Raw genomic sequence first — 24,349 nt, 5'->3', positions numbered from 1 at the left:
ATAGTGTAGTTTCCAGTTTTCTTTGTATTGAGTGAAGTTGTGCTGCTGTCACACATTGCACTTGAACTTTGTTGAGCTCTTCCTTTTGGTAATTCTGAATTCACAATTTTGGATATGCAGATGGTGTGCACGCAGCTTGACAAAGCATTGAGGAAGTTTATTTAATTTTTGAGCTGTCTTAAAATGTATTTTGTAAAGGGTAATTGGAGTTTTGAGTTAGTTTACTTGTTTAAAATTCAGTATATACTAAATCAAAATTAACCTAGTACATCCTGTAGGCTCTGTTAACTTTGCAGAAAGGTACTAGGAAGCAGAGGAACCTTAGGAATTGGCAATAAATACACCAGGTTTTGGTGTTGTTCTGGCTGCAGGGTCATCTTTGGGTGTCCTGCCTGTAAAGGAACATTGCTACCTCCCCTGATATTATGGTAACAACTGGAGTTAAGATCAGTGTATCTGATCCAAATACGTGAAACTTTAGGACAGATTTAAGAATTTTAATTATAAATTTGAATTTAGAGTCCTTTATATCACTGATTGAAAAAAAAATGCATTCTCTTCTGCTTCTTGGAAGCATAAGATGCTTTTATGAGATTTTCAGTTATTTTTTCCCCCTATTTCCGTCTTGGTAGCTAAATATGAAATGGGATGCCAGTCAAAAAGTACTGAAACACACCTCCAGGTTTTTATCCAGTTCCCCCTGCCTTGCCCCCTTACTGGAGCCTCTAAGGTGTTTTCCCAGTCTGCACTTCAGAGAGGCTGTACATTCTAAGACAAGTTCTCTCAGTCCTTCATACACTTTTACAGGGTTGTTGGGTTGGGTTTTTTTTTCTTAAAGTATGTATCCTGCCCTCTTAATTTCTCTTCAGACTTATTTCCTTTGCTTTGTTCTTATCTGTCATTGCTTTGAATAAACTTGAGACGGCACACAAAGGAAGCATCTGCTCTGTCATTACATTTCTAACTTGTTTGCTCTCTGCCCTGAGGCAGGAGTAGCCTGAGGGTGTGAGCTGTTAGCAAACGATTGAACCAGATACTGATTTGTGCATTACTCTGAATTTCCCACTGCACTAGAGATGATAATGCTACTCTGTTTCAGTAGGATATATTGAGAGATACATTCTATTAAATATATAATACTGAGCTAAGATGTAATAATTCCTTAAACACTCTTTTCGTTTTCTCTCATCATGAAGGTTGTTGCCTTTGTTTATGCTTTCTTGATAGTCTTCAAGATAGAAGGGCAACGTTTTTGGTGGGTGGTTTTATTTTTTTTTGTTTGTTTGTTTTGATTTGATTTTTTGGGGGGTTTTTGTTTTTTTGGTTTTTTTTTTTTTTTTTTTTTTTTTTGTGGTGGTTGGTTTTTTGGGCTGTTTTTAATCCAAGACTACATTTCCTGAGTGACTAATCTACCCTCCATAGGTCTGATGGCTTGTGTTTTTCCATACCCAGTCTTCATCAGCTTTCTTCTTGTGAAGCCTTATCAAGTTAGGCTCTCTGGCAGCTTCAGTGAACGCTATGCTTGGGCATCATGGTATTTTATCAGTAGCTCAAGCAAGCTGGAGGACTTCAGATCATGTCTTGCACTTCTGCTGCCTTTTGTCAGGTGTATCCTTCTGTCTAATTTGCTTTGTAGTCCTAAAAATACCCAAGTATTTGCAAGTGTTTTTCAGAACTTGCCTGTCTACATGAAAAGATTAGTTTTGGACATTTTTCCTTGTCCTAGAGCATAACTAAACGAACCACAGCCAGCTGCACTGTCATTTGTGCTTATAGGGTAGTAACAATATTTTTCTGTAGGTAAAAAATAGGCTGAATTAGGGAAGGGATAGGTAATTTCATAATTCTGTTAAGTTTGTCCAGCCTTGAAGGGTTGAATGATCCTGCATGGTGCTTGCTTTACCTTTTCATGTTTGTGCCAGTAGAGTGAGTTGCACTGCGAGAAACGGGAAAGAGACGCGCGTTTGCAACTGGGTGAAAAACTCATCACTGCAAAGGCCGGGACAGCAGCTGCTCCAGCCGAATGTATGAAACACCTGGAGCGCCTGATGGCGAGATAACCCCAATAGCACCTGGCACTTTTACGCTACGAGGGTTTGTTTTAAGCTCTGACCCTCAACGCAGGTTGACAGAGGAGATCAGCCTGCGGCCGTCCCTCCGTTCCCGCTCGTTCCCCACGGCCCTGCCAGGCCCCAGCGCGGCCTCGCCGAGCCCAGGGCGGGCGGGCTGCATGGGCGGGGCGGGCGGAAGGCGCCCATGTCCTTCCGGGCCGCGGGCCGGCGCTGGCGGGAAGGCTGAGCCCGGGCCGTACCGCGCCGGGGCTATGGACAGGTGAGGGGCGGTGGCGGCGGCGGCGACGGCAGCAGCCCCGACCCGGGGCCGCGCCGGCTGCGGGACGCGCCCCTGCGGCGGGAAGCGGGTGCGCACAGTGCGGGCAGCGAAACGCAGCGGGCCTGCAGCGGCCTCTGAGCGTACCGGAGGGGTTTTGTCAGCCGAGAGTTTCAAGTCTGGCTGTTGCTTCTTGAGTATATCTTTGGATTAACAGGCAGCCGTGAGCTGGTCGCGGGGCCGGGCCTTTGCCAGGCCTGCTGAGGCGTGGCCGCGCTGCCTCCACAGCCCACCGGGAGCGGCTCCTCTGCTCCGACTAACTGGGAATGGTGTTTTCCCTTCGGCAAGACACGTGAGCTTTCCCAGTCTGCGGCGATTGCGTTATCCGGAGGGAAAAATCATGTCGTGAAGTCATGCCATTCTTTCAGTTTAATTTTTCAGTTCAAAATTGGAATTTCCTACTGTTGCATCTTTTACTAGCCTTTTTTTTCTCTCTTTTAATAGTACAATGTTAGTTATGGTGTAGGAGGAACAAAGTCTGGGTTTTCACGCAAGCTTGTTTCCCTGAGCTAATAAGCAGTGCTAAATTTCTGCAGAGGAAGCTGGACATAAGTAGTAAGATTGGAGATGACTTAACGCTTTAAGTTTCCTGGTTGTGGAGTTACTTTGCCATGACAATAAGATCTGGGATGTCCTGCTTGAATTTACTTGCTTGCTTTCTGTCTGTGATGCTGTTTTGTAGAAATGGTTTTGAAGACATGTCGTCCCTCCATGATCCTGAGATGGTCAGACCTGGACGAAAGCAAGGCTCTCAGAAAAGAGTTTCTAGTATCCTTTTTCTGTAAAGAATTCTTGTCTTTAACTGCTGTGTTCACCAGGTGTGTAAATTTTTAATACTGCTTTGATTTTCCTGGGTGTATGAATTCAGGTCGTTATCCACCCAGAGAACTATGTGAGCCAGAGCTGACTCCATTTCTGAGCTTTTGGAAAAGAAGAATAAGTTTCCTTCATTATATCTTAATTTTATGGTTTTATGCTTATTTGCAGGTATTGTAGTATCAGAGTATTATGATGATCCAGTGTATCTAACTTACCATCCACTGTCATAACAAAAGTAGTGCACAGACATAGATTTAAATTTCCATAGAAATTTCCCCCCCTGCTTTTTTACAATAAGGAACCCCTCCACCATATGGTTTGACAGCTAAGATAGTGGTATTTTCGTGGTTGTAATAGCAAAGGAATCCAGTACATTTGCTTGTTCTTACATTTGCTTGTTCTCACAAGCTTACATAAAGCTTACATAAAGCTTGTGAGATATTTGCCCTGATTATATTGTGCCTAAGAATCAAGATGTTTCTGAACGTTAATAGCATACGCTATTTTCTTGTTATGGTTGATGTAGTATGCAGCAGCTCCTCATGGAGCAGGATTCTCTTTGACCTGAGCCACTGTGAGGAGTCCCAGACCTGTCGTGTTCATATTTGCGAACTTCGCTTTGTGGTGTCCCTTCTAACTCTCCAGCTTTTAAAGGTTCTTTTATGAAACTTCCTGTTTTACTCTGAAAGACGTGTAATTTTCATAACATTTGAGTTATGACAAAATATTTTTCCTTTTCAAGTAGTCACATTCATTTAGAATAGATCCAAAAGTGTGTTTAGGAGAATGTTTCTTAACTTGTTTATTAATCAGTTCTTACATCCCTGGATGACAGTATTGGAAACATGACGCCCAAAAGCCAGTTTCTTTCCCGAACACCTAATTCATTACTTCACCAGCCAGGTAAGACTGCTTGCTTGTTTGCTTACTATTTAGTTAAAGGTTTTATGTGCTTGTACTTAATAATTAATAACAATCCATAAGAATGACATGGATGTGCTGCAGTCTAGTGAAGGCCCACAGAGTTCATTAGTGTGTTAAATATCTGATATATGAGGAGAGACTGAAAAGAGCTGGGATTGTTTATCCTGGGAAAAAGGTTGGGGGATCTTGTAAATATATATAAATATTTGATGGGAGGGAGTAAAAAATGAGCCAAGTTTTTCTTGGTGTCCTGAAAAGTCAAGAGGCAATAGGCACAAAAGCATGTACAAGGAATTCTGTTTAAACATTTAAAAACACCCCCTTTTTTACTCTAATGGTAGTTGAATGCTAGAGCTGCGCAGATGGTCTATGGAGTCTCTGTCCTTGGAGGTAAATAAAGCTGGACAAAGTCCTGAGCAATCTTTTCTAATTGACACACCTTTGAGCTGCATTATGCTTTAAGGGTTTGGAGACCAGTTTCCAAGAAAGCACGAGTGGAGATGTACTGCTCTTTATGCTCATGTGTGTTTACAATGAACTCTAGTAACTGAAGGTATGTTGCCTGCTTTCAGGCTTCTATCTGCACTTCATAAGTACTTCAGTCCCTGTTAAAAATTTCTTTTGGAATTTCTGGGTAGAGCAGAATAGCTTTAAATACTTTTTCTTTTCAGAAAAGTCTCTTTCTCTTTCAGGTACTGCATTACACCGCAGCTCCATGAAGTCATCAGATATGTCCGCCATCCTAGGAGCAGGAGGGAAATCTCCTCTCATTCTACCAAATTCTGGACTTTTTGGCAATCTGTCGATGGTAAGATGGTTAGAGCATCTTTTTCTCTTTTCCCTGTGAAATATAAGAAACTCCAAGTTCAGTGTTTCTTTGTTTGCTCCAAAGACAAACTGCGAGTGGTACAAGCTTGCTTGTACTGCTATTGCTGTTTATTGCTGGTGTTAATTATTACTGTGTTGTTCTTTGAGATGATGCCATGAGGAATAATAGAGATTTACAAGGAATTTCCAAATACACCATGTGTGTTAAGCTAGTCCTCAAAACGTCAGTTTGTGACTACAAAAGTCCTGACTGTGCTTGTCTACAAATTCTTCAAAGATAATTGTTTTATGTTAACAAGTTAAAATTTTGGGATTTTTCTTAATTTAGCATTCTCCAGTATTAGTCTTCACTAGAGTGTTGAAGATTAGACTTCAAAGATCAAGCTCTTCTTATGACTTTTTAGATGACATTGATGGTTTTCTACTGCAATGGCTTTGGAAAAACACTGATTGGGAGAGTTATCAGTAGGGACCTCTGACGTATCTTATCTCCATTTATTTTTAAATTAACTCTAAAGAAGTTACGGTGTTTTTCTCTAGCTACATTTTAATTCAGTCTCCTCTTTAGTTGTTTCTGTGGTTTGATACAGGCCATTTGTTTCTCCATAAATTATCAGCTTCTAGGGCCTAGTTGATCGATGTTTATACAGAGCTCTTAGCACTGTGTCCTGGGGTGACTAAATTTGCCCTAAACCAGGACACACTGGTAACTTTTTAAGGCATAGTTGCACCTTACCTAAAGGTAGTTATTTCACTATTTGTTTTTTTAGGATTCTCTGTTTATTCTTACAGAAGGAAAAAAGGTGTAGCTAGGCTTGTAATATCCGAGATTACAATGTATTTTCTTTATGTTCTTGTGGTTGCAGTTGGATGAAAGTAGCTGGACAATGGCACTTTCACCTCAGCAGAGAGGAATGTTTGTAAATGCAGACATGTCCAATATGACAGAAGATGTCACTATGAGTGCTGTGTTGTTGCGTGAGGATGATCCTGGGGAAGCTGGTGAGACAGTTTGAAGTTTTACTAATAACTGATCCCAGTTCTGACTTGTGGGGTATAAATATATGTGTCCTTTTAAAAAAATTTCTGTATTATTTTGCTGGTATTTCTTAGACAAAAGCAGTCTAGTTTTAAAAGTTCAGAAAATTACTCTGTTCCAGTTTATTGGAATTTTATGAGTTTGTGTTTTCTGTGGAAGCTGTTCTGATGGAATAAATGTGATGCTCTAGTGATGTGGGAAGCAAACTGGATTAATTTTTGTGGAGATACACAAATGAGTTTGCTGTTGAAATTCTTGTGTATTTACAACGAAAGTTTTATAACTGACATTGCCCATAGCTTCTGTAGATCTTACTATCTTAGCTGATAAATACTTCTGACTTCATGAGATAGTTCATATCATCATTGTACTCATTTAAATTTGCAAAAATGAGATGCCATCAGGAGGATGTTTTCATAGTTCAGTGGAGGCTTTTTTACCAAATTGTGCCTCACTAATATGGCTGTTTCTCCTTATATCTGTCCTAGCTACTATGAGCATGTACTCAGACTTTCTGCATTCCTTTCTGAAGCATACATCAACTACCATTTTTGATCTTGTGGACGAGTATGAAAATATTTGTAACAGTCAGGTAAGTAGTTACTTGGTTTTTTATTTACTTGATTTTACATTCCCTTCCCCAAGCAGCGTTGCTGTGAAGTCACAGTGCTTAACATACATACTTTAAATCTTCCAGCTTATGAGTCACTGAACACTAGCATTGAGTAGCATCTCACTTTCCTCAAACACTGCTTTGGTGCAGGAAGACCCATGGTGTAGCTTGCTGAATACTAAAACTGTCATCTGGTTGCTGTTCCACTGAAAGTGTCACGTGGCAATAAACATTAGCAGATGTATAAATGTTTTTATTAACAAGATGGATTAAAATGTACTTATTTCTCTCATATGTAAATAAATGGAATCATCATATTATTTTATAAATAAAATCATCATTTGAAGAGATGGTAATCAAACCTGTTTGTTGGAAACATTCAGGATAATAAAAAGATTGCTGTAATGGCTTAGGAAAAAAAAATACAAAAAAATGGGCAATATTAACTCTGTATAAATTTATTTCTCTCAGGTGAATATATTAGGGAAAATAGTTTATCGGGCAACTCCTGGACAGCAGAAGTTTTCCAAAACTGCCAGTGTCTTGTGGCTTCTCAAGCAGGAGATGGTAACTTGGAGACTGCTGTCCTCACTTTATAGGTAATTCCTTTGAAAAGCACACTACTACATTTCTGTACTGAGATTACTTTCTTGGATGAATTTTTACGAGTTTATAAATAGGGAGTCAAGCAATTAAGCTTAATTAGCTGATTATTAAGTTGTTTTTAAGTTAATAAGCTGTTTATGGAAGTATATTTTGATATATATATGTCTATTCATTATCAATTTACAAAAATGAAAGTTGTAATTTGCAACTTTTAGTATTTTTAAGAACATTTTTGTAAAGTTTTTTAAGCACCTTTTTGCTAAATTTTCTCAGCTTTTGTTTTAATCTTTAGTGTTTTGCATTTTTATTTCTAGAGACAGAATACAGTCTGCACTGGAAGATGAAACTGCATTTGATATCACTGTAAGTATGGACTCTTTTGGCTTTTTTTAAGTGATGTAAGAAATAAGCAACATATAGGCTAAATGCTTTTGTTTTACTTTTAGAATCTCAGAGTGGCAATCACTCAAAATTCAAAAGTGAAAAATTAGACTATTTTTTATCAAGACAATTATTAAATTATTTAACCCATTGTGAAGAGTAGGTCTAAATATTCAGTTCTAAAGAGAGATTGCTAGTGTAACAATTATTGTAAACTATTCTTTGTTTTGCTTCCTTAAATATCCTGAGTTGGAAGGGATGCACAAGGATCATTGAGTCCTTCTCCTGGCTCTGCACAAAATGACCCTAAATTCACTAGGAATAACTATTTATTTATTTTTAAAAGCTGCATCAGTAGCTGTGATGTTCCCATAGGTCAGAGATGATTTTGCTTTGCTTAAAAGAAGAACATGTGGTCTCAAGCGGTCTAGCCTTTGCAGTCCTGATTCCAATTTACCTGAAGAGAAATCCAAATTTTTTGCCGTTCCTGTTAGAGCTGTAGTCATCTTGGCTATGTCAATACAGTGCTTCCAGCCTTTGCTGCCAGAATATTCTTAGGAAAACAAAACAAAGTGACTCTGCCTTTGTTAAATTTATGATTGCAGATCTTTCTTCTCAGTCATAAAATAGCTTCCTCTACAATTCCTGCTGCTAAGTTGTCAGTGTTAAACACTTGTGCCAAAATACCCAGTTTGCTCCTACCTGTGTTTTTAGGAAAGCACATCTTCAGTTCTCTTTTTATTGCAAGTCTGATGAAAGCTAAATTAATGCAGGAGTTGCAATAGAAGGATCAAGGCTCTGGGATTGATTTTTTTGTTTTGTTTTTCACACTTTTTAATGTTTTTGGTTTTTGGGGTTTTTTTTTTCAATTTAAAGTAACAAATGGAATTTAAGATAATATGCAGGCGGTCAAGGAATCTACTGCGTGGAATCTTTCTCTGGTCATGTATTTGTGAATTATACTCTTAAGTCTCATTTTTACAGTTTTTAGTGTAACTGGATGTAAAAGATCAAATAAAGCAATGTATAAGGCATTTATTTTTTGAGAAGAGGGAGGGGTAAGACAGCATACTGAACTTTTAGCAAATTTCTGAATTAGTATGTGTTCAATTTGATATTTCTGGTTTTGTGGAAATTTTCTTTTCCATGAAGTAATAATCAGCTTTTTCTTAAATAGGCTTTAACTGCTAGTGAAAAAACTACTGTAGACAACTTGTTTCAGAAAGATTCACTTGTTCGACAAAGTCAGGTATGATGGAAAGTCTTTAATATATAGGAATGAAAATAGATTAAATGTTCGTAACACTAATGCTCTATGCACCTTTTGGGGTCGTTTCTAATACTTTTTTTTAATATTCACTTAGGTGTATATTAATTGTATGCATAAAAATGATGCTCCTTAGTTGCTTAGTTGCTTAGAAAGGTTTTTCAGGCTGTTCTGCAGAGGATGAAAGACTGAGAGCTGTTCCCATTTGCAGCATCTGTTACTGTTGATGGTAGCACTGAATTAAACTGCAGTATCCAGTGAGAAAGAGAGATAAAGTGTCAACCACCTTCATATTGGATACTTAAAATGCAAGTGGAATAGTCTTCTGCATCTATCAGCCTTTTGGTTTCTGCTTAGATAACGAGTGGATTCAGAGATGAGAGGAAGGCAATAAAAGTATTATTTGTTACATGTTTGTTTTAAAAATGCAATTTAATTTTATTCCAGCTGGTGGTGGATTGGTTAGAGAGCATTGCTAAGGATGAAATTGGGGACTTCTCTGATAATATTGAGTTTTACGCAAAAACAGTATATTGGTGAGTTAAGACTTTCTTTGATTATATACATTTTCCCATCAAGCGTAAGATTCACAGTTACAGAATCACTCTTCAAAAGAAGCGGTCTTTTTAGGCTATTCATTTCATTCATTTATTTTCTTTAAATTCATACATGTAAAATTGAGACTTCTTACCTATCCACTGAAGTAAATCTCAGAAGTCAATTAGTGCTTTTGGGGGGAAAAGATGAAAGGAAAAAACATCAAACCATTTTAATTTAATCTTTGTCTGGCTTTAGTTTTTGCCTATCTTAAGTTCTTACTGTGTCACTTGTGTCATTGACCCTTCACCAGAAGCTGTTATTGTCACCTTTATTGTCACTGATAGATGTAATGGCAGAAAGGACCAAAGATGACCTTTCATGCTAGATGCCTAGAGTAAACCTGCTTTCAATGACCACTGAATACAGGCTTTTGGAATTACATGTTTATCCTGAGATAAATTTCTGTCTTAGACTGACTTCATAGTAATGGTAATGGGAAAATCTGCTTATGCAGAAGTCAGTTAATAGTGGAATACACAGATTATTGAAATAACTGATGCTTTTGAAAGAAGTCAAATATATGTGCATTAATTCTAATACTGTATTTGTGAAATGTTACATTTTCATAACGCTAGTAGAGTCCATTGATGTATCAACCAAACCAAGTGTCTGTTCTGTAAACATACTCTATGTAACAAAATATATCTTTCAATATTTGTCTTACTAAAAGATGCTTGCTAAAAAAGCCATTTTTCTGTAAAACATTTCACTGCTTTCAGGGATAACACACTACACACCCTGAAGCAGCGACAGTCAAGTACATACATGGGAAGTTCTCGTCCTCTGGTAACAGAGTTGGTAAGTATTATATAAAAATAAGGCTTGGCTTCAAAATGGGCTAGAGAAATATGCTATCTTCACAGATTGCCACCAATTCTTGGACAGTTGTGCTATCTGAAAGTAGTTGTAGTATCTAAAAATTGCTACAGAAATTGTGAGGCAGAGCACCTCAAAAATTCTTTCATGGATCACTGTGGACTTGTGTTTTCTTTCAGCAATCACTTCCATACTCCCACCCCCCACACAATACTTGTGATCTATTTGGTGAAGTAATGGCTTTATTGTGACTAAAACAAGCTCATGTTCCTAACCAGAAAAGCTTATAAAACTCTTTGGGGAGCCCTTGCAGATAAGGAAATACTGTGTTCATGCAGTAACTAGTACAATGAAAACAAGTCCTAGTGCAATACTTTGAGAGCTCTATAATGAATGCTAATAGGGGAGAAGTCAAGGAAAGAAAGGACTGTCCTTTAAAACAAGGTCATGAGCTGCCTCAGTGACAGCAAAGCAGCTGTAGAAGATTAATTCAACTGGGGAGTGATCTGAGGTATTGATTGGCTTTAGAAAATCTTTTTGGATTACATAGATGCTAGTGCAGCTGTTGTGAAAAACCTTCTCAGATAGAAGGTGGAGGAGGACAAACAGTCTGGTAGGCAGATAGAAGGGCAAAGGATATTTGAAGATGAGAAGAGCTGGAAAATAAGTAATTTGGGGCAAATAAAAAGGCAGTGGAGTAAATTAATTACATTGACTCCTTCTGATAGGAACAGTGACAGAAGAGGAATAAAAGAAATTAGAGGAAAAACAGGAGTATCATGTTCAATATTACGGGTTGTACGGATTGTTGTACCCACATGAAAAAGTGACTCCAAATTATAAAACGGGGCAGGACGTTAATGGAAGAGACATATAGATATTGTGTAGATGAGTGATGACTTCTTTCATTGCAGGACCCAGATGCTCCTATTCGACAGAAACTGCCACTTGATGATTTGGACCAAGAAGACGATGCAAGATTGTTGAAGTATCTCTTCACTCTCATCAGAGCAGGAATGACAGATGAGGTAGTGTAAGTTTTAATTAAGTAAACATAAGTGTCTTACTGTTAAAGCAAATAAGCTGTGTACTAAAATGTCTGTTTAAATTTGGCTTGTTGTGATTCAGTTTTCAATTTATTGTCAATACTGACTGCCAAATTAACATTTTAATCAAACTTGGGTTTAGTTAAGTAATTTTGGGTGTAGAATAGATGTTAAGGAGAAAATTTAGTTTTGGGTGTTTGGGTGGTTTGATGATATTTTTTCACTGTTGTGTTTTGATACTAAATACCACCAAGACAAACACATAGAATGCTTTAAAAAGCTTCCTAATTGTGTTTCTAATCATGAATTGATTATCAGACATGTATACATAATGATATTTGAGGAATGGGGAGGAAAAGGGATTTGAGATTCTCGTGCCTAAGACCTTAACTGAGGACTATGAGTACTTGCTCATACTCTGTTCCAATATGGTGCACATCTATTCATTTTCTGTTGGTATGGGAACATGAGCCTATTGCTGCAGGGCAGTGTGAGTAGATACTTGCCGCTTCGGTTGCAATTGGGAAGGCTAAGTGAACTGGGAAAATGGATGACTGTATGAAGACAACAATTAAACATCTAAGCAAAAGGGCTATGCTTTACACTAATCTTACCAGAATGATGCATAACAGCTGTTTAGTTAACAAAGATGAGGCTGTAGCACATTTCTTACGTTGCTGTAAATACTGACTGAAAGTGGAAAAACTATGACATTTGTATTGAAATCTTTCAGTTGTTTTGAGTTTAAGATCCTCTCTGCTTATTTTTCACATAGTAGAATCTCGACACAAATTAACTGTTTTAGTAATATTCACATTTTTAAAGAAGAAGCTGGAGGTTTTCTTACCTTGAAGTGTGTTGCTGAGAAAATGCATTATTTTTCAGGCACAGCGCTTATGCAAACGATGTGGTCAGGCCTGGAGAGCTGCAACTTTGGAAGGCTGGAAATTGTATCATGATCCTAACATAATTGGAGGTATCTGCTCCAAAGTGCATTTTGAGACAGACATAAAAATACTAAGATCTCATAGTATCTGTTTGTGGCAAAGAGAAATAGCTCTTTATTTTCACCTGATGAGCCTTTTTTGGTATCTGGAATATTTTACCATGTCTGTTGAACATGTAAAAACTAACATGAAATTATTTGAGTTGAAGGTGAGTTCATTGAATCCATCTACATATGCTAAAGCCACTGTCTTTCTTTAAGTCAGACATAATCACTAGGAAATAAATGTCTCAGAGTTCTGTACAGATCTTCTCCACCTCCATACTTGGGTCTGCATTTTCTTAACATCTGGCTTATGCAACCTAGCACACATTTTGTTGCTTACAGATTCAAATTGAACTATATACCCAGGTTCAGAAAGGTGTAGTAAGACAAGAGTTCAGCAAATGTAAATGCAGGAGAAAGAGATGCTTTTAAAACATTTGAAAATTGTAAAGTACCTTTCTCCTTGGTTCCTTGCACATGGTTCCCCATTTATAACACAGTACCTTGCTTCTCTCTGTGTTCAGAACATTGCAGGATTTAGCAAGGAATTTAAGAATGAGTCTAAGTGTTGTTTATAGCTGGGTGTGGAAGGCTTAATGCTTTCCTTCTTTTCAAATCCTGATAGCCTGTTGCTTTTATCTGCATGCCACACCACTGTCCTAGCTTTTTTTTGAGTCTGCCTACCTAACCTGTTGTTACGCAGGTGTAAATGCCCATGCAGATGCGTGCCAGATAGCAGCACTGAAGCAGTGACATTTTTAAGAAGCTTTAAGATACAAAAATTCTTTTTTTCCTGTTAACCTTGTTTTTTTTCCAAATGTAGACACTGTAGATATGTTACAGCCAAAAGCATTATTTTTTTAAAAGCTAGATAACAGCCATGTTTTTAAATTACTGTAATTTATAGATGCAAATTCACAAGACTAGCCAGAAAAGCCACTTTGCAGTCCAGGCAAAAGCATCAAAATGCTTTAGGAAGAGTTCTAAAGGGATTGAAATTGGGCTATGAAAAGAAAATAGACTTTATAGTTTTGTAGGAGTTACTGGATTCTCTTTCTTTAATAACACTTTCTCTCTTTTTCCTTTCCCCCTCTTTTTTTTTTTTTAATTATTCTTTGCATGTAGGAAAAGAGCTGGAGCCTGTTGAAGGCAATCCATACAGGTGCATTTGGAAAATAAGTTGTTGGCGCATGGCTGAAGAGGTAAGACCATGCTGCTATTTTTTCTATTAATACATAAAGTTGAACTTTTCTGAACTCTGAAATGGGGTTTTAAGTGAATATACCCACTCTGCATTTGCTGCTTAGAGGATTTGCAATTAATGTTTCTAAGAGGACTTCTGAAATACCATATTTATGTACTGTGAGAAATCTACATAATCAGCACGGCTTTTTCAGGAAATGTCTGCCTTTCTTTTTCTGGTTGAAAGCAAAACCACTGACACTGACTTTCATCTTGACTTAATTGAATGGGAAAGATAAAACCTTCCTTTCTTTCCAGGTCAATGTAAATTTTTCAGTTAAGTTACAAGGGGATGCTAGTGAAGGAAAAGACAGCAAGTGCCTTTTCTTTTTCACTTGCTATTCTTATTTTGGCTCCTTGTGTATCCTGTGATTGTTCAACTTTACTCAGAATCCGTTAGATGGAACATTTTGCAATGGATTAATCTATAATAAAATGTGAAGTGACTAGAAAACTTAAATGCTTTGTAATTTAAAGTTTGGGTGTTTTTACTGTTTATTTTAGGAGCAGTTTAATAGATATGAAAGAGCAATCTATGCAGCCCTGAGTGGAAACCTCAAACAGGTATGTCAAGCCCCCTAGTTAAGCAGTGTTTGGTAGTTGTGCATTTCCTTTCTCATATGTGACAATGATATCATCAGAAATAATGCAGTTACTGGTTTCTGTACTTTTAAAGATCCAGTAAACAGAACAATAGCAAACATTGCTGCTTTAGTAGACATGCTCTTTGTAGTACTGACATGTCTTAATTAAATATATGATAGAATTTCAGTCAAGGAAAGGCTGCTTTTTAAGGTGGTGCCTACACTGCTTTGGTGCCTGAAAATCTGATCCTAAATTATAGTTGCTCTGTTTAGGTTCTGATGTTTCTCCATCTCTTGATAATTTTTACTCTGTTTTTTGAATATGTAGCTTCTTCCAGTTTGTGATACCTGGGAAGATACTGTTTGGGCATATTTCAGGGTCATGGTGGACACTCTAGTCGAGCAGGAAATACGAACCTCAGTAGTAACTGCAGAGGAGATGGAAGAGCTCCCTAGAGATTATTTAGAAACAAAGTAAGTTCCAAGTAAAATTATGCTGCAACTACGCTCAACAAAGCATTCTGTATGAAATCGGTGTGGAATATTCAAGGTAATGTTTTTTGTTTTTTCTCTCTTGCTTTGAAGCTGGACTTCAGAAAAAGTTTTTGAAGAACTTCAGGCTACAGACAAAAGGGTACGTAATAATTGCAGTGTTTCTCCTCACTGCTTACCATTTTAAATTATTCACAGGGTTCTACTTTTTACTGCACTCTTTAATGAAATACTCAAATATGCACAATTACTAATTTATTTCATATTTTCTATCCCCGAAAATGTATGATTTGTGAATTCAAGTATGTTACTACCTCTTAACAGTAGAAGTGATACAGGTTTTGTGTTGCCCTACCCTATATTTGCCAAACCAGCTGGGTGTGCTAAAGAAACAGATGACTGTCAAATGTTGTCAGACATACAAAGCAGACAGTGTACATCAACTATTGAACGCTTCAATAAAATGTTCAAAATTGATTACATTCCATTTTCTTCCTAGGAGATTTGTATGCATATTTCAGAACAGGCCTTTCAAAATTTAAAAGCTTAGACTGTGATTCTTTGTTACTTTATATATACTCAATTAATGTAAGGTGGGGATACATAACTTAGAAGTTAATTTTGCAGAGATTAAATTGAAACTACACTTACTTTTATTTGATGGAATGGACACATAGCATTTATCATATTGCTAAGACAAAGACATGCAGCTACAGATACACTCAGCCGTATTTGCCATTGCAACACAGTACAATCCTTACTATAAAGCAAATTTAGATTTGGATTGCATTTCATGCATTAATGCATTCATTCCTCTGGGGAGAGGGTGGAATTTCTTCCTGAAGTAACTTTCACAGACCTTTTCTTTAAGGATTTATACACATTGTTGCTTCTTCTGTGATTTTTGAAAATATTGTCTGTAACATCATTATCTGTAACATCTGTAACATCTCTTCAGAGCAAAAAGCCCTTGGTGTTGGATGTCTTCCATGAAAGGATTAACTGTACAGATCTATATTCCAGTTCTTTCGTTCAGTTTGTCAATGTTCTTGTAATTTGATGTAGAGACAGCAAGTGCCTTTTCTCTTGCTCTTTATGAAGAATACCCTTTGAAATAGGATAGCTTTTTTCCCCTGAGGAACCTTTGCTTTATTTATAAGTTTATTTTCTTCATACATTATGCTAGAAGATTTATTCAAAGTTTGAATTTTCTTTTTTTATCTCCAGAGGGTTATAGAGGAGAATCAAGAACACTATCATGTGATTCAGAAATTCATTATACTTGGAGATGTGGATGGTAAGCATTTCTCTTAAGTGATTTTTTTTTTTATTGTCAACTGACTACGTTATTTTGAGAGAACTTTCCAGAATCTTCTGTATGAATGGATTTTTAGAAGCACACAGTAGGCAAGCTCTGCATTAAAGCTGTGCTGTAATCAAAAATTGCAGGGATAGTTTGACCTACAGGGTGTTTTCAAAGAATTAATAAGAAGTAATGAAATCATGTAAATGTGTCAGGATACATGCCAGACTATAGCTGTAACTCCTTCTGAGGAATAATGGAATACATACAGTACCTTTATAAGCCAAAGAGCTACATCTTTCCAAAATCGTTGCTGTTCTGTTTTGTTGGGACTTCTGAGACTAAATTACATTTGTTGAATAAATGCATAATTTTGAAATATTTCTTAGGTGTTTTTTTCTTTTTCTCCATGGTTTGGCTAATGCAGACATTTCCTTGGTGGTTATAGGTTTGATGGAAGAAGTCAGTAGGTGGCTTTCCAAGGACAGAAGTGTGCTCCCAGGACACCTCCTTCGTTTCATGACACATCTTATTCTGTTTTTCCGCACTTTGGGTATGCAGACTAAGGTCAGTTCCCTTGTACTTGATTTGCTGTCATAGCAGTAGCCAGTCTTTGAAGTAGAAATGCTTGTGTGGGAATACATGGACAGCATAGAATGATGGTAAGTTACTGCCAGGCTGAGGAGGAGCTGCATGTTTAAATAGTTTATTTGTTGCTCTTGGAGCCTTAAAGGAGAAAAGAGCATCCTCATCTCTTCCAGCTGAGCTTAAAAATTGGGTTTTGAGGATGGTGAATTTTACTCAGAAGCCCTTTGTTGAGAAGGTCCTGAATCAAACTTCAGTGTTAGGCTTATTCATAGCAGCCAAGATGTCTTGAATATAATCTGTTCTTCCACAATTGCTGGAACGGTACCTATTGCTGCTTTAAACTCATAAGTGCTTCTGCTTGAGATAATTAGTACCAGCTGAAATTTTCTTATTATCTCCAAGTATAAAGTAAGTATAGCCTACTACCTATCTGGCCTATTTATGCTAAATACACAGATGGGTCACATAGCTGTAATTACTCATTTCTGACAATATCACAAGTAATTTGGGGCTCTCCTTCTCTACTATTTTAAAATTCAGAAGCTGTTATGTATCAAGTAAGTTTCTGAATGTAACCTCTTTTGGGAAAACACAAATGTGTGTTTTCATTAGATGATTTAAATACAGCTACGAGTTACTGTTTATTCATACTTCCAATCATTGTTGAATTCCTCATGGAAATTAGTTTTAAAGTCAGTTAACGTTTAGCTAAATAAGAGGAGTGTGTGCACGTATATGTATACTAATATTTATATACTATATGTATACTAATTTTTTATTAGTTTTATACATACTAATAAATATTTTTACATACATTTTACGGAGTAGGTCTTTAAGCTAAAGTGCAGTAGAACTAGCCATTCGCATATGTTTGACAGAGGGGACAAAAAAGGTGCAATTTCCTACATTAATTCCATTGTGGGAATTTGTAGCAGTTGATTCTGCCTTTACAGTTTTAGACTAGATGAATTTATTGTATGATTACTCGATCAACCCTCAGTAGACTTCATGGGGAAGAGGCAGAAGTGCAAGCTTTTATATTTATTGTGTATTGATTGTATGCAGATCATATAGGTGTATGCACAGATGAAGGTCTTCAATTTACACATATAAATTAAAATGATAATTCCTGACAGCAACAAACACTTGAGTCTTAGCTAAGGCAGTTTCACGTGCTTGGACTATAGTGGTTGTTTAGTATAGGATATTCTAGATGAGTCAGGTGATATTTATACCCTGTATATCATTTCCTATAATAAAACAGGGTATGTAGTACACTGCAGTACACACAGAACAATCTGTGTACCTGACATTTTTTTATTAATTTAAAAAATATGGTAAAATGGAAAGATTTAAAAGTCCTGTAAAAAGTAAGTAATCCTGTAAATTCCAGATAGACCAAAGACTATCCAGTTGCTGAAATACACTAAATCTTTTAATCAGAAGACATGCTTTTTTAATCATGCTCCAGGAGAAACAGTTCTCCAGTTGAGCCTGTTTGTATAGATAAGTGAAGCAAGAATAGGCAAATAACCTTGTGTCTGTTTTAATAGTGATAGCCTGTGAAGTACCTTTTATTTTATTTTCCATATTATCTGATTTAAAATTGAATTCATATTTGTTTGCAATAAGGAGGAAGTTTCTGTGGAAGTCCTAAAGACCTACATTCAGGTAAGCTTTCAGAAATACTGTTTATTTTCTCTGATGTGATTTGGATGTAAAGGAGGAAGAAAAGCAGACTTAAATTTACAGGATGATAAGAGCTATGATGCAGCTAATGCTGTACACTCAAGAGATACATGGAAGCTTGCCTAATTCACAAATTCTCTGTCAGCAATTCTTAAATAAGAGACAGATTTATTGATCTTTGTTTAGAGGCTGATCTTCCTGCATCAGAATAAATTAATCAGGAATTTTTTACACATTTTTGGGTTTAGTCAGTGCGTGTTTTTACTAAGGAATATAGTATACATATCTGTTATATGTATTTATATATTAGTGGATATCTTCTATATATTTGCTTCTTACATATTTGCTTCTCATTCTGTATGCTTGGTTCGTACTGTGCAGCGGTTGGTGTCTGAGAAGCACACAGATTTAATAGCATTTTATGTCAGCCACCTGCCCCCAGAGCTCGCTGTGGCTCAGTACGCTTTATTTCTTGAAGATGTTACTGAGAGTGATCAACGCCACCACTGCCTTGAATTAGCAAAAACAGCAGGTGAGAGACCCTGATGGTCCAATTATCATTTTATATCCTGGGTTATTTTGTCTTTCAGTAGTGTTTGCTCCAAAACCTAGCTATGAATACAATACTCTTTCCTTCTCCTATTTTTTTTTTAAGTTAAATAAAATTAATTTGCTGATCACTTCTTCAAGTAGGTGTATAAGTGTGTTTTCATTAACTTGGAATTAAACTAAATATCACTGCTTCTGGGTTATGTCCAAACACACCAGGAAGTAAATGTCAGCTGCCTGTCTCAAATATATGTTCTGAAGCTTGACATGATCATATTATTTCAGAGAACTAATTATAAAAATACATACCTCTTTGTGGATTTAGGAAGGTTATGAGTATCTTAAATTTTTTGTCCAATTTATAGTGCTTTTTCTTAGCCATGGTCGGTTGCTTGCATTAATTGTAAACTTCCTTCCAGGCCTGTACATGAAACTAGAAGGGGATTACAATGAAGCAGCACACTGTCCATTGCTTGACAATACCTCTGTGCTACTCAGAATACACAAAGAAGATTTCCTTCGGATTTTCGTGTCTTAACTTCTCTTCAGTCATTTTTCAATCACTTTCTTTTAAACTCAGCTTAGGATTCAAAAATAGCACATCCTGCTTAAGCATCTGTAAAAGAACTATTCTGAGCTTTTCCTGGTACATTCCTGTCAAATCATAATCTTGCTGTCATAATTGTAGGAATCAGTGATCTTAGCAGATATATCTATATGCTGTCTTCAGCACAGATTGAAAAACTTATTAGTTGTCTTATTCTTGTATTTGATGTTCTCTGTTACATCAAATCTCATTCTTGTAAAATACCTGCAATAAATGACATAGCGCAAAAGCTTAAAATTTATTCTGACAATGTATGTTTGAACAGACTGATAAGAATTACCAGTAGTAAGGAATAAGATCAACAACTGGAGTCTGAAATTCAATTTTTGTTAAGTTTGAATTCATGATAGTTCTTACACAGTTCTCTTTTAACCCAGGTCTGGACGTTGCAACCATAACAAAAACTGTTGTTGAAAACATCCGCAAGAAGGATGCTGGGGAGTTCAGCCACCACGATCATGTGCTAGACACAGGCACAACAGAGGTGAGTGCTTCACAGAGCAGATAGTCCAGTTTGCAATCAGCTACGGAGTCTTTGACCATGTATGAGCCATATTTTTCTTTCAACAATAGTGAAGATTGCCTTGAAAAAGCCTGTGAGGGAAATGCACTTCCCATGTGACCAAGTGAGAATATTGCACAAATCTGCAACTCTGTTTCTGCTTCTCCTTGCTCTTTGGGTCTGCTTATCAGCAGCCGTACCCGTGTACAAGTCAAGATAAGGCCCTTGAAACGACTGTAGCACCCTATGATGTAGGCTGTTACTGTAGCCTCTACAGTTTATGAGGATTAGTACTTTGGATCTCAGATGTATCTTTTAAGATGCTGAAGTGGCATTTCTAACTACAGCAGACACTGCTTTTGCTGACAGTTTCCTTGTCACTGCTATTGAGCATTGGTTGGATCAAACTCAGTTCTTTAGGGACAGCAAGGTAATGTTAACAGGCTCTATTCAAAGTACTGTTTGGACAGCAATTGATTGTTTGCAAGTTTCTGGTAATGTTTTTGCTGTTCAGTATAAAGTTTAAGCTCCCTAAGACAAAAAGGTAGTTTATCTAACACAAGAGTTGGAAGACTGGTTGCAGGCTGATGGCACCCTTGAAGATTATAGCAAGAACTCCATAAAACATGTTGTTACAGTGTATTTGTATTAAAATTTGAGGAAAACACACCATAATCCATAAAAAATGTTGAGAGATGCTCTGGATATCTTGGGAACACTTATTATTCCAGATGGCAGAGATTTTCTAATCTTTTGAATAAAGCAATCCTTGTTATTTACTGTGTTGTAATGCTTTCCAAACTTGTGTATTTCCCTGACCAGATCTAATGTGTGTTACATCAGCTGTGTGCTTAAAATGGTGGTGAATCTCTGTGTTGGTTTTTACAGGCGGATCAGCTGAAAATAGATGTAATTGACTGGCTCGTGTTCGATCCCGCACAGAGGGCAGAAGCACTTAAGCAAAGCAATGCAATCATGAGGAAGTTCTTGGGTACTAAGCTTCACAAATATTGTAGACTTATTTTTAAATGTTGATTTTGTTCTCATTGGCTCTTGGCACTACATTTGATATAACTTTGGATCTAGTCTATTAAAAAGCATGGGTTTGCCAGCTTAAGAAGATAAGGTATGGAAATTGCAAAGCTCTGATACCCAGTTCACATTCTCATAGCATCCAAGAAACATGAAGCTGCAAAAGATGTGTTTGTGAAGATTCCCCAAGACTCTATAGCAGAAATATATAACCAGTGGGAAGAACAGGGAATGGATACTCCACTTCCAGCTGAAGATGACAATGCTATCCGGGAACATTTATGTATTCGTGCATATTTGGTGAGTTTCAAATATGCAATATTCCAAGTTACTGTTTTGAAATACTGGTGGCTTTGCCTTGGTGGTGAAACTTTAGCTTTGTCCATTTAATTTAACTTCTGATTCTTTGATTCATTAAACCTGTGCATGTAATGACATTCTGGTTATTAGATGAGTCAAAAATACCCTAACACTGTTTCCAATGCAATCCAGGAAGCCCATGAAACCTTTAATGAGTGGTTTAAACACATGAACTCAGCTCCACAGAAGCCGTCTTTGTTACCACAAGCAAGTTTCACTGAAAAAGTGGCCCATGAACATAAAGAAAAGAAGTATGAGGTAGGTGGAAGTCCACCTTATTTACTGTAAACTTTTATGTTCTTGCTTTAGAAGCAGTCTAGTTCAATGAAAGAAAGTAGAAGTCTACTATTTCATATTATTTAAGGACTCTATTATAAATTATTTTTATGTTGAGAGAGTATGAAACAACAGAATAATAAGGCAACTGCACAATAAATTCTGGTTTTTTTAATGACTCAGCTTTACATAAAATATTGTAATACTAAATATTATCATGTGTTGATTGTCAGTGTTATTAATAAATGTGAGCACTTGATTTTGCTATTCTATTAAGTATTATCACCTTTTGTTTTCTAAAAGTTGCTGCAGTTTTGTTTTGACTGAAGTTCTTTTTGCAGGTCTGGTCAGTAAATATATACCCTATTCACTTAACAAACATTTGTTTTATAAGCATGGAGAATAGGTTGTTTAAAATTATCTTTCTCTAGTGGCTTTGTTTTTGAACAACCTGTCTGACTTTATGGACAGGGCATTAAGCAAGGTTGGAAATAGCTGTTAGCAGCAGACTTTTAAGTTTTAGCCACTGGCTGAAGATTCTAATTTTAATTTGAGCTGCACTGCCTGTTGCAGTGTGTTTTAAAATAGCCTTGGAAATTGTCCTGTTCTGCAGCAGTTTATTTTTTGTTTCTTTGCCAGATGGATTATGGCATTTGGAAAGGCCTCTTGGATGCTCTTACAGCTGATGTTAAGGAGAAAATGTACAATGTGTTGCTGTTTGTTGATGGAGGATGGATGGTTGACGTCAGAGAGGTAAAATGAGTTTTTATGTCATGACACAGAGCACAAAGCACAGATCACGTGTAGTTGTACTTTTGTGACATTTAGTTTCATGTGTTCCTGTTTAATTGGCTCTGGCCTTGCTGTGAGCATTTAGAGCTTGTTCCCCTTAGTAACCATGCAGATCACATCTGACAGTCCACTCCAGGCTGCTTAGGCCAGTTTTCTGCCTCCAACAGTACTAATTGCACAGTTATGCTGAGGTGCCTGTTAAAGGTAGATTTTCATAATACTAATGTGTTCTTTTGCTCTGGTAAGGATGCCGAGGATGACCCTGAACGAACGCACCAGATGATCCTGCTGCGAAAGCTGTGTCTGCCAATGATGTGCTTTTTGCTGCACACAGTGCTCCACAGCACGGGGCAACACCAGGAGTGCCTGCGCCTCGCTGACATGGTCGCCTCGGAGCGCCACAAGCTCTACACGGTGAGCTAGGCAGGGCTGCAACAGCCTGGCTTACATTGAAAGCTCTGTGGGTTGGCTGTGGAAAAAGCTTCTATATAGAGAGGAAGACACCATATGTTCCTTAACATCATAAGTTTCTTGATGGCTTCCCATTCACTGTAGTAGTAAAAGGATTCCTTGTGCTATGACTTAAGGAATCAAAGAGTTAACTTTGAAATATTGAGGATAATGACTGGTGGTCTGACAATCAGTTCTGAGTAATGCAGTTACTAGTTTTTGGATAGGGGCTATTGAATTTTAACTTCATGATCTTAAAGGTCTTTACCAGCCTAAACGAGTCCATGATTCTAAGTTTAGGTGTAGGATTGTAATTGATTTCTTTATTTCCATTGCATATCAAACACTATATAAGCACATTTTGGTTTAGAGTGTTTGGTTTACCCATGATCATCTTGGCCTCCAAAAGCCTGAAAAACAACTCGAAAATGAGACAGAGGTGTCTTGAGCCTACATTCAGGCTTTGGATGCTGCTACTAACTTTCCATGTCTTACTAAATGTCCTTCTGAAATGCCTGATGATCACACTATCTTAAATAGAAATAAATAATCAAATAGAAAAATAGTAACTTAATTAATCACTACTTACTTTTTTGTATCAGTGCTATTCATTGCAAATAAATACAACTTTATGATGTTTGTTTTTTTATTATTTATTCTCAGGTATTTTCAAAAGAAGAACTTCGAAAGCTTCTACAGAAGCTGAGAGAATCTTCTCTGATACTTCTGGACCAGGATCTTGATCCTTTGGGATATGAAATTCAGTCATAAGTTTTCATGCAGATATTTTCAAAAACTTCTGAGCATGGACATTCTGGTTATTAACAAAAACAAACAAAAGACCCCAACAGAATCATTACTTGGACAAAGTGTTCTCTCTTTTTGTGGGGTGAAAAACCCCAACCTTCAGATTTCAATTTAAACTTGAAAAAGTATGACCAACTTCAGAGATGTTATTTGTTACATAACCTTTTTCATGTTTTTTTTCCTAATAAAAGTGCTTGAAAAAGAGAAAATGCTTGTTCTAATCTAAAATGTCATTATATAAATTTGGTGATTTTCTGAATGTCCTTAATTTATTTTCTACATGCCAAAAAGACTGCCCATAGACTGAAAACATTACTTAGCAGTAAAATGAGCATGGGTACAGGGGGAAGGAAAGTGAGACTGCCAGAAGGTGTATGGAGAAAGTAGGGGAGAAGAAAACAGACACACTGGAGGAAAGGAAAACATAAAAGCGAAAGTGAGGGGTTACTTCCAGCCCTTCGGAAGAGAAGGCAGCCTTGCTTCTTGGCTTGTACTGTCCTCCTGTAGATGGAGTTGCTAAAATGCTGATGAAGTCCTGAACCAGAGGAAAGATGATGATACGTTGAAACCCCCATTTGAGATTTTGTAGTTTATTTTGAAAGCTTGTTCTGCCCCCGTTTACATGTGTAAACACAAGTTTAGCTGCCTTTCCCTTAACAAGACGGAGTGCAGAGGACACGTAGGGCAGTTAGGCAAGGACTTTAGCTCCTTCACCGAATCTCTTGACACCTGGCAAAGAACAACGTCGTGTTTGTGGA

General features: G+C 37.1%; 1 protein-coding gene across 4 annotated transcripts; it reads left to right on the top strand.

Moving 5' to 3' along the window:
• The first annotated feature begins 1,982 nt into the window (after positions 1-1,982).
• Positions 1,983-23,555, top strand: NUP107 (nucleoporin 107). Of its 4 annotated transcripts, none has more exons than XM_053942659.1 (28): positions 1,983-2,025; positions 3,071-3,156; positions 4,021-4,110; positions 4,824-4,939; positions 5,826-5,961; positions 6,487-6,590; positions 7,083-7,210; positions 7,532-7,580; positions 8,776-8,847; positions 9,313-9,401; positions 10,185-10,263; positions 11,196-11,309; positions 12,213-12,303; positions 13,444-13,520; positions 14,065-14,124; positions 14,473-14,618; positions 14,730-14,778; positions 15,864-15,933; positions 16,388-16,506; positions 18,160-18,198; positions 18,598-18,748; positions 19,750-19,856; positions 20,763-20,865; positions 21,046-21,206; positions 21,399-21,524; positions 22,182-22,295; positions 22,581-22,748; positions 23,448-23,555. In XM_053942659.1, exons 2-28 carry the CDS (start codon positions 3,087-3,089, stop codon positions 23,553-23,555), a joined length of 2,736 nt encoding a protein of 911 aa, XP_053798634.1. In that variant the 5' UTR covers positions 1,983-2,025; positions 3,071-3,086. The 4 variants fall into 4 exon arrangements, with proteins under 4 accessions (XP_053798634.1, XP_053798631.1, XP_053798633.1 ...); XM_053942656.1 differs by lacking the exon at positions 1,983-2,025 and adding an exon at positions 2,231-2,331; XM_053942658.1 differs by lacking the exon at positions 1,983-2,025 and adding an exon at positions 2,379-2,419.
• Positions 23,556-24,349: the final 794 nt, after the last annotated feature.

The sequence above is a fragment of the Vidua chalybeata genome, chromosome 5 (genome assembly GCF_026979565.1).
Source record: "Vidua chalybeata isolate OUT-0048 chromosome 5, bVidCha1 merged haplotype, whole genome shotgun sequence".
NCBI classification, from domain to species: domain Eukaryota; kingdom Metazoa; phylum Chordata; class Aves; order Passeriformes; family Viduidae; genus Vidua; species Vidua chalybeata.
This window is presented reverse-complemented; position numbering and strand designations above follow the sequence as displayed.

Coding starts and splice junctions, on each gene's coding strand:
- NUP107 (XM_053942656.1), top strand. CDS start 2,231: ATGGGCGGGGCGGGCGGAAGGCGCCCATGTCCTTCCGGGCCGCGGGCC. Junction 4,940..5,825: donor TTTTTGGCAATCTGTCGATG/GTAAGATGGTTA, acceptor TTGTGGTTGCAG/TTGGATGAAAGTAGCTGGAC. Junction 14,619..14,729: donor AGAGATTATTTAGAAACAAA/GTAAGTTCCAAG, acceptor CTTGCTTTGAAG/CTGGACTTCAGAAAAAGTTT.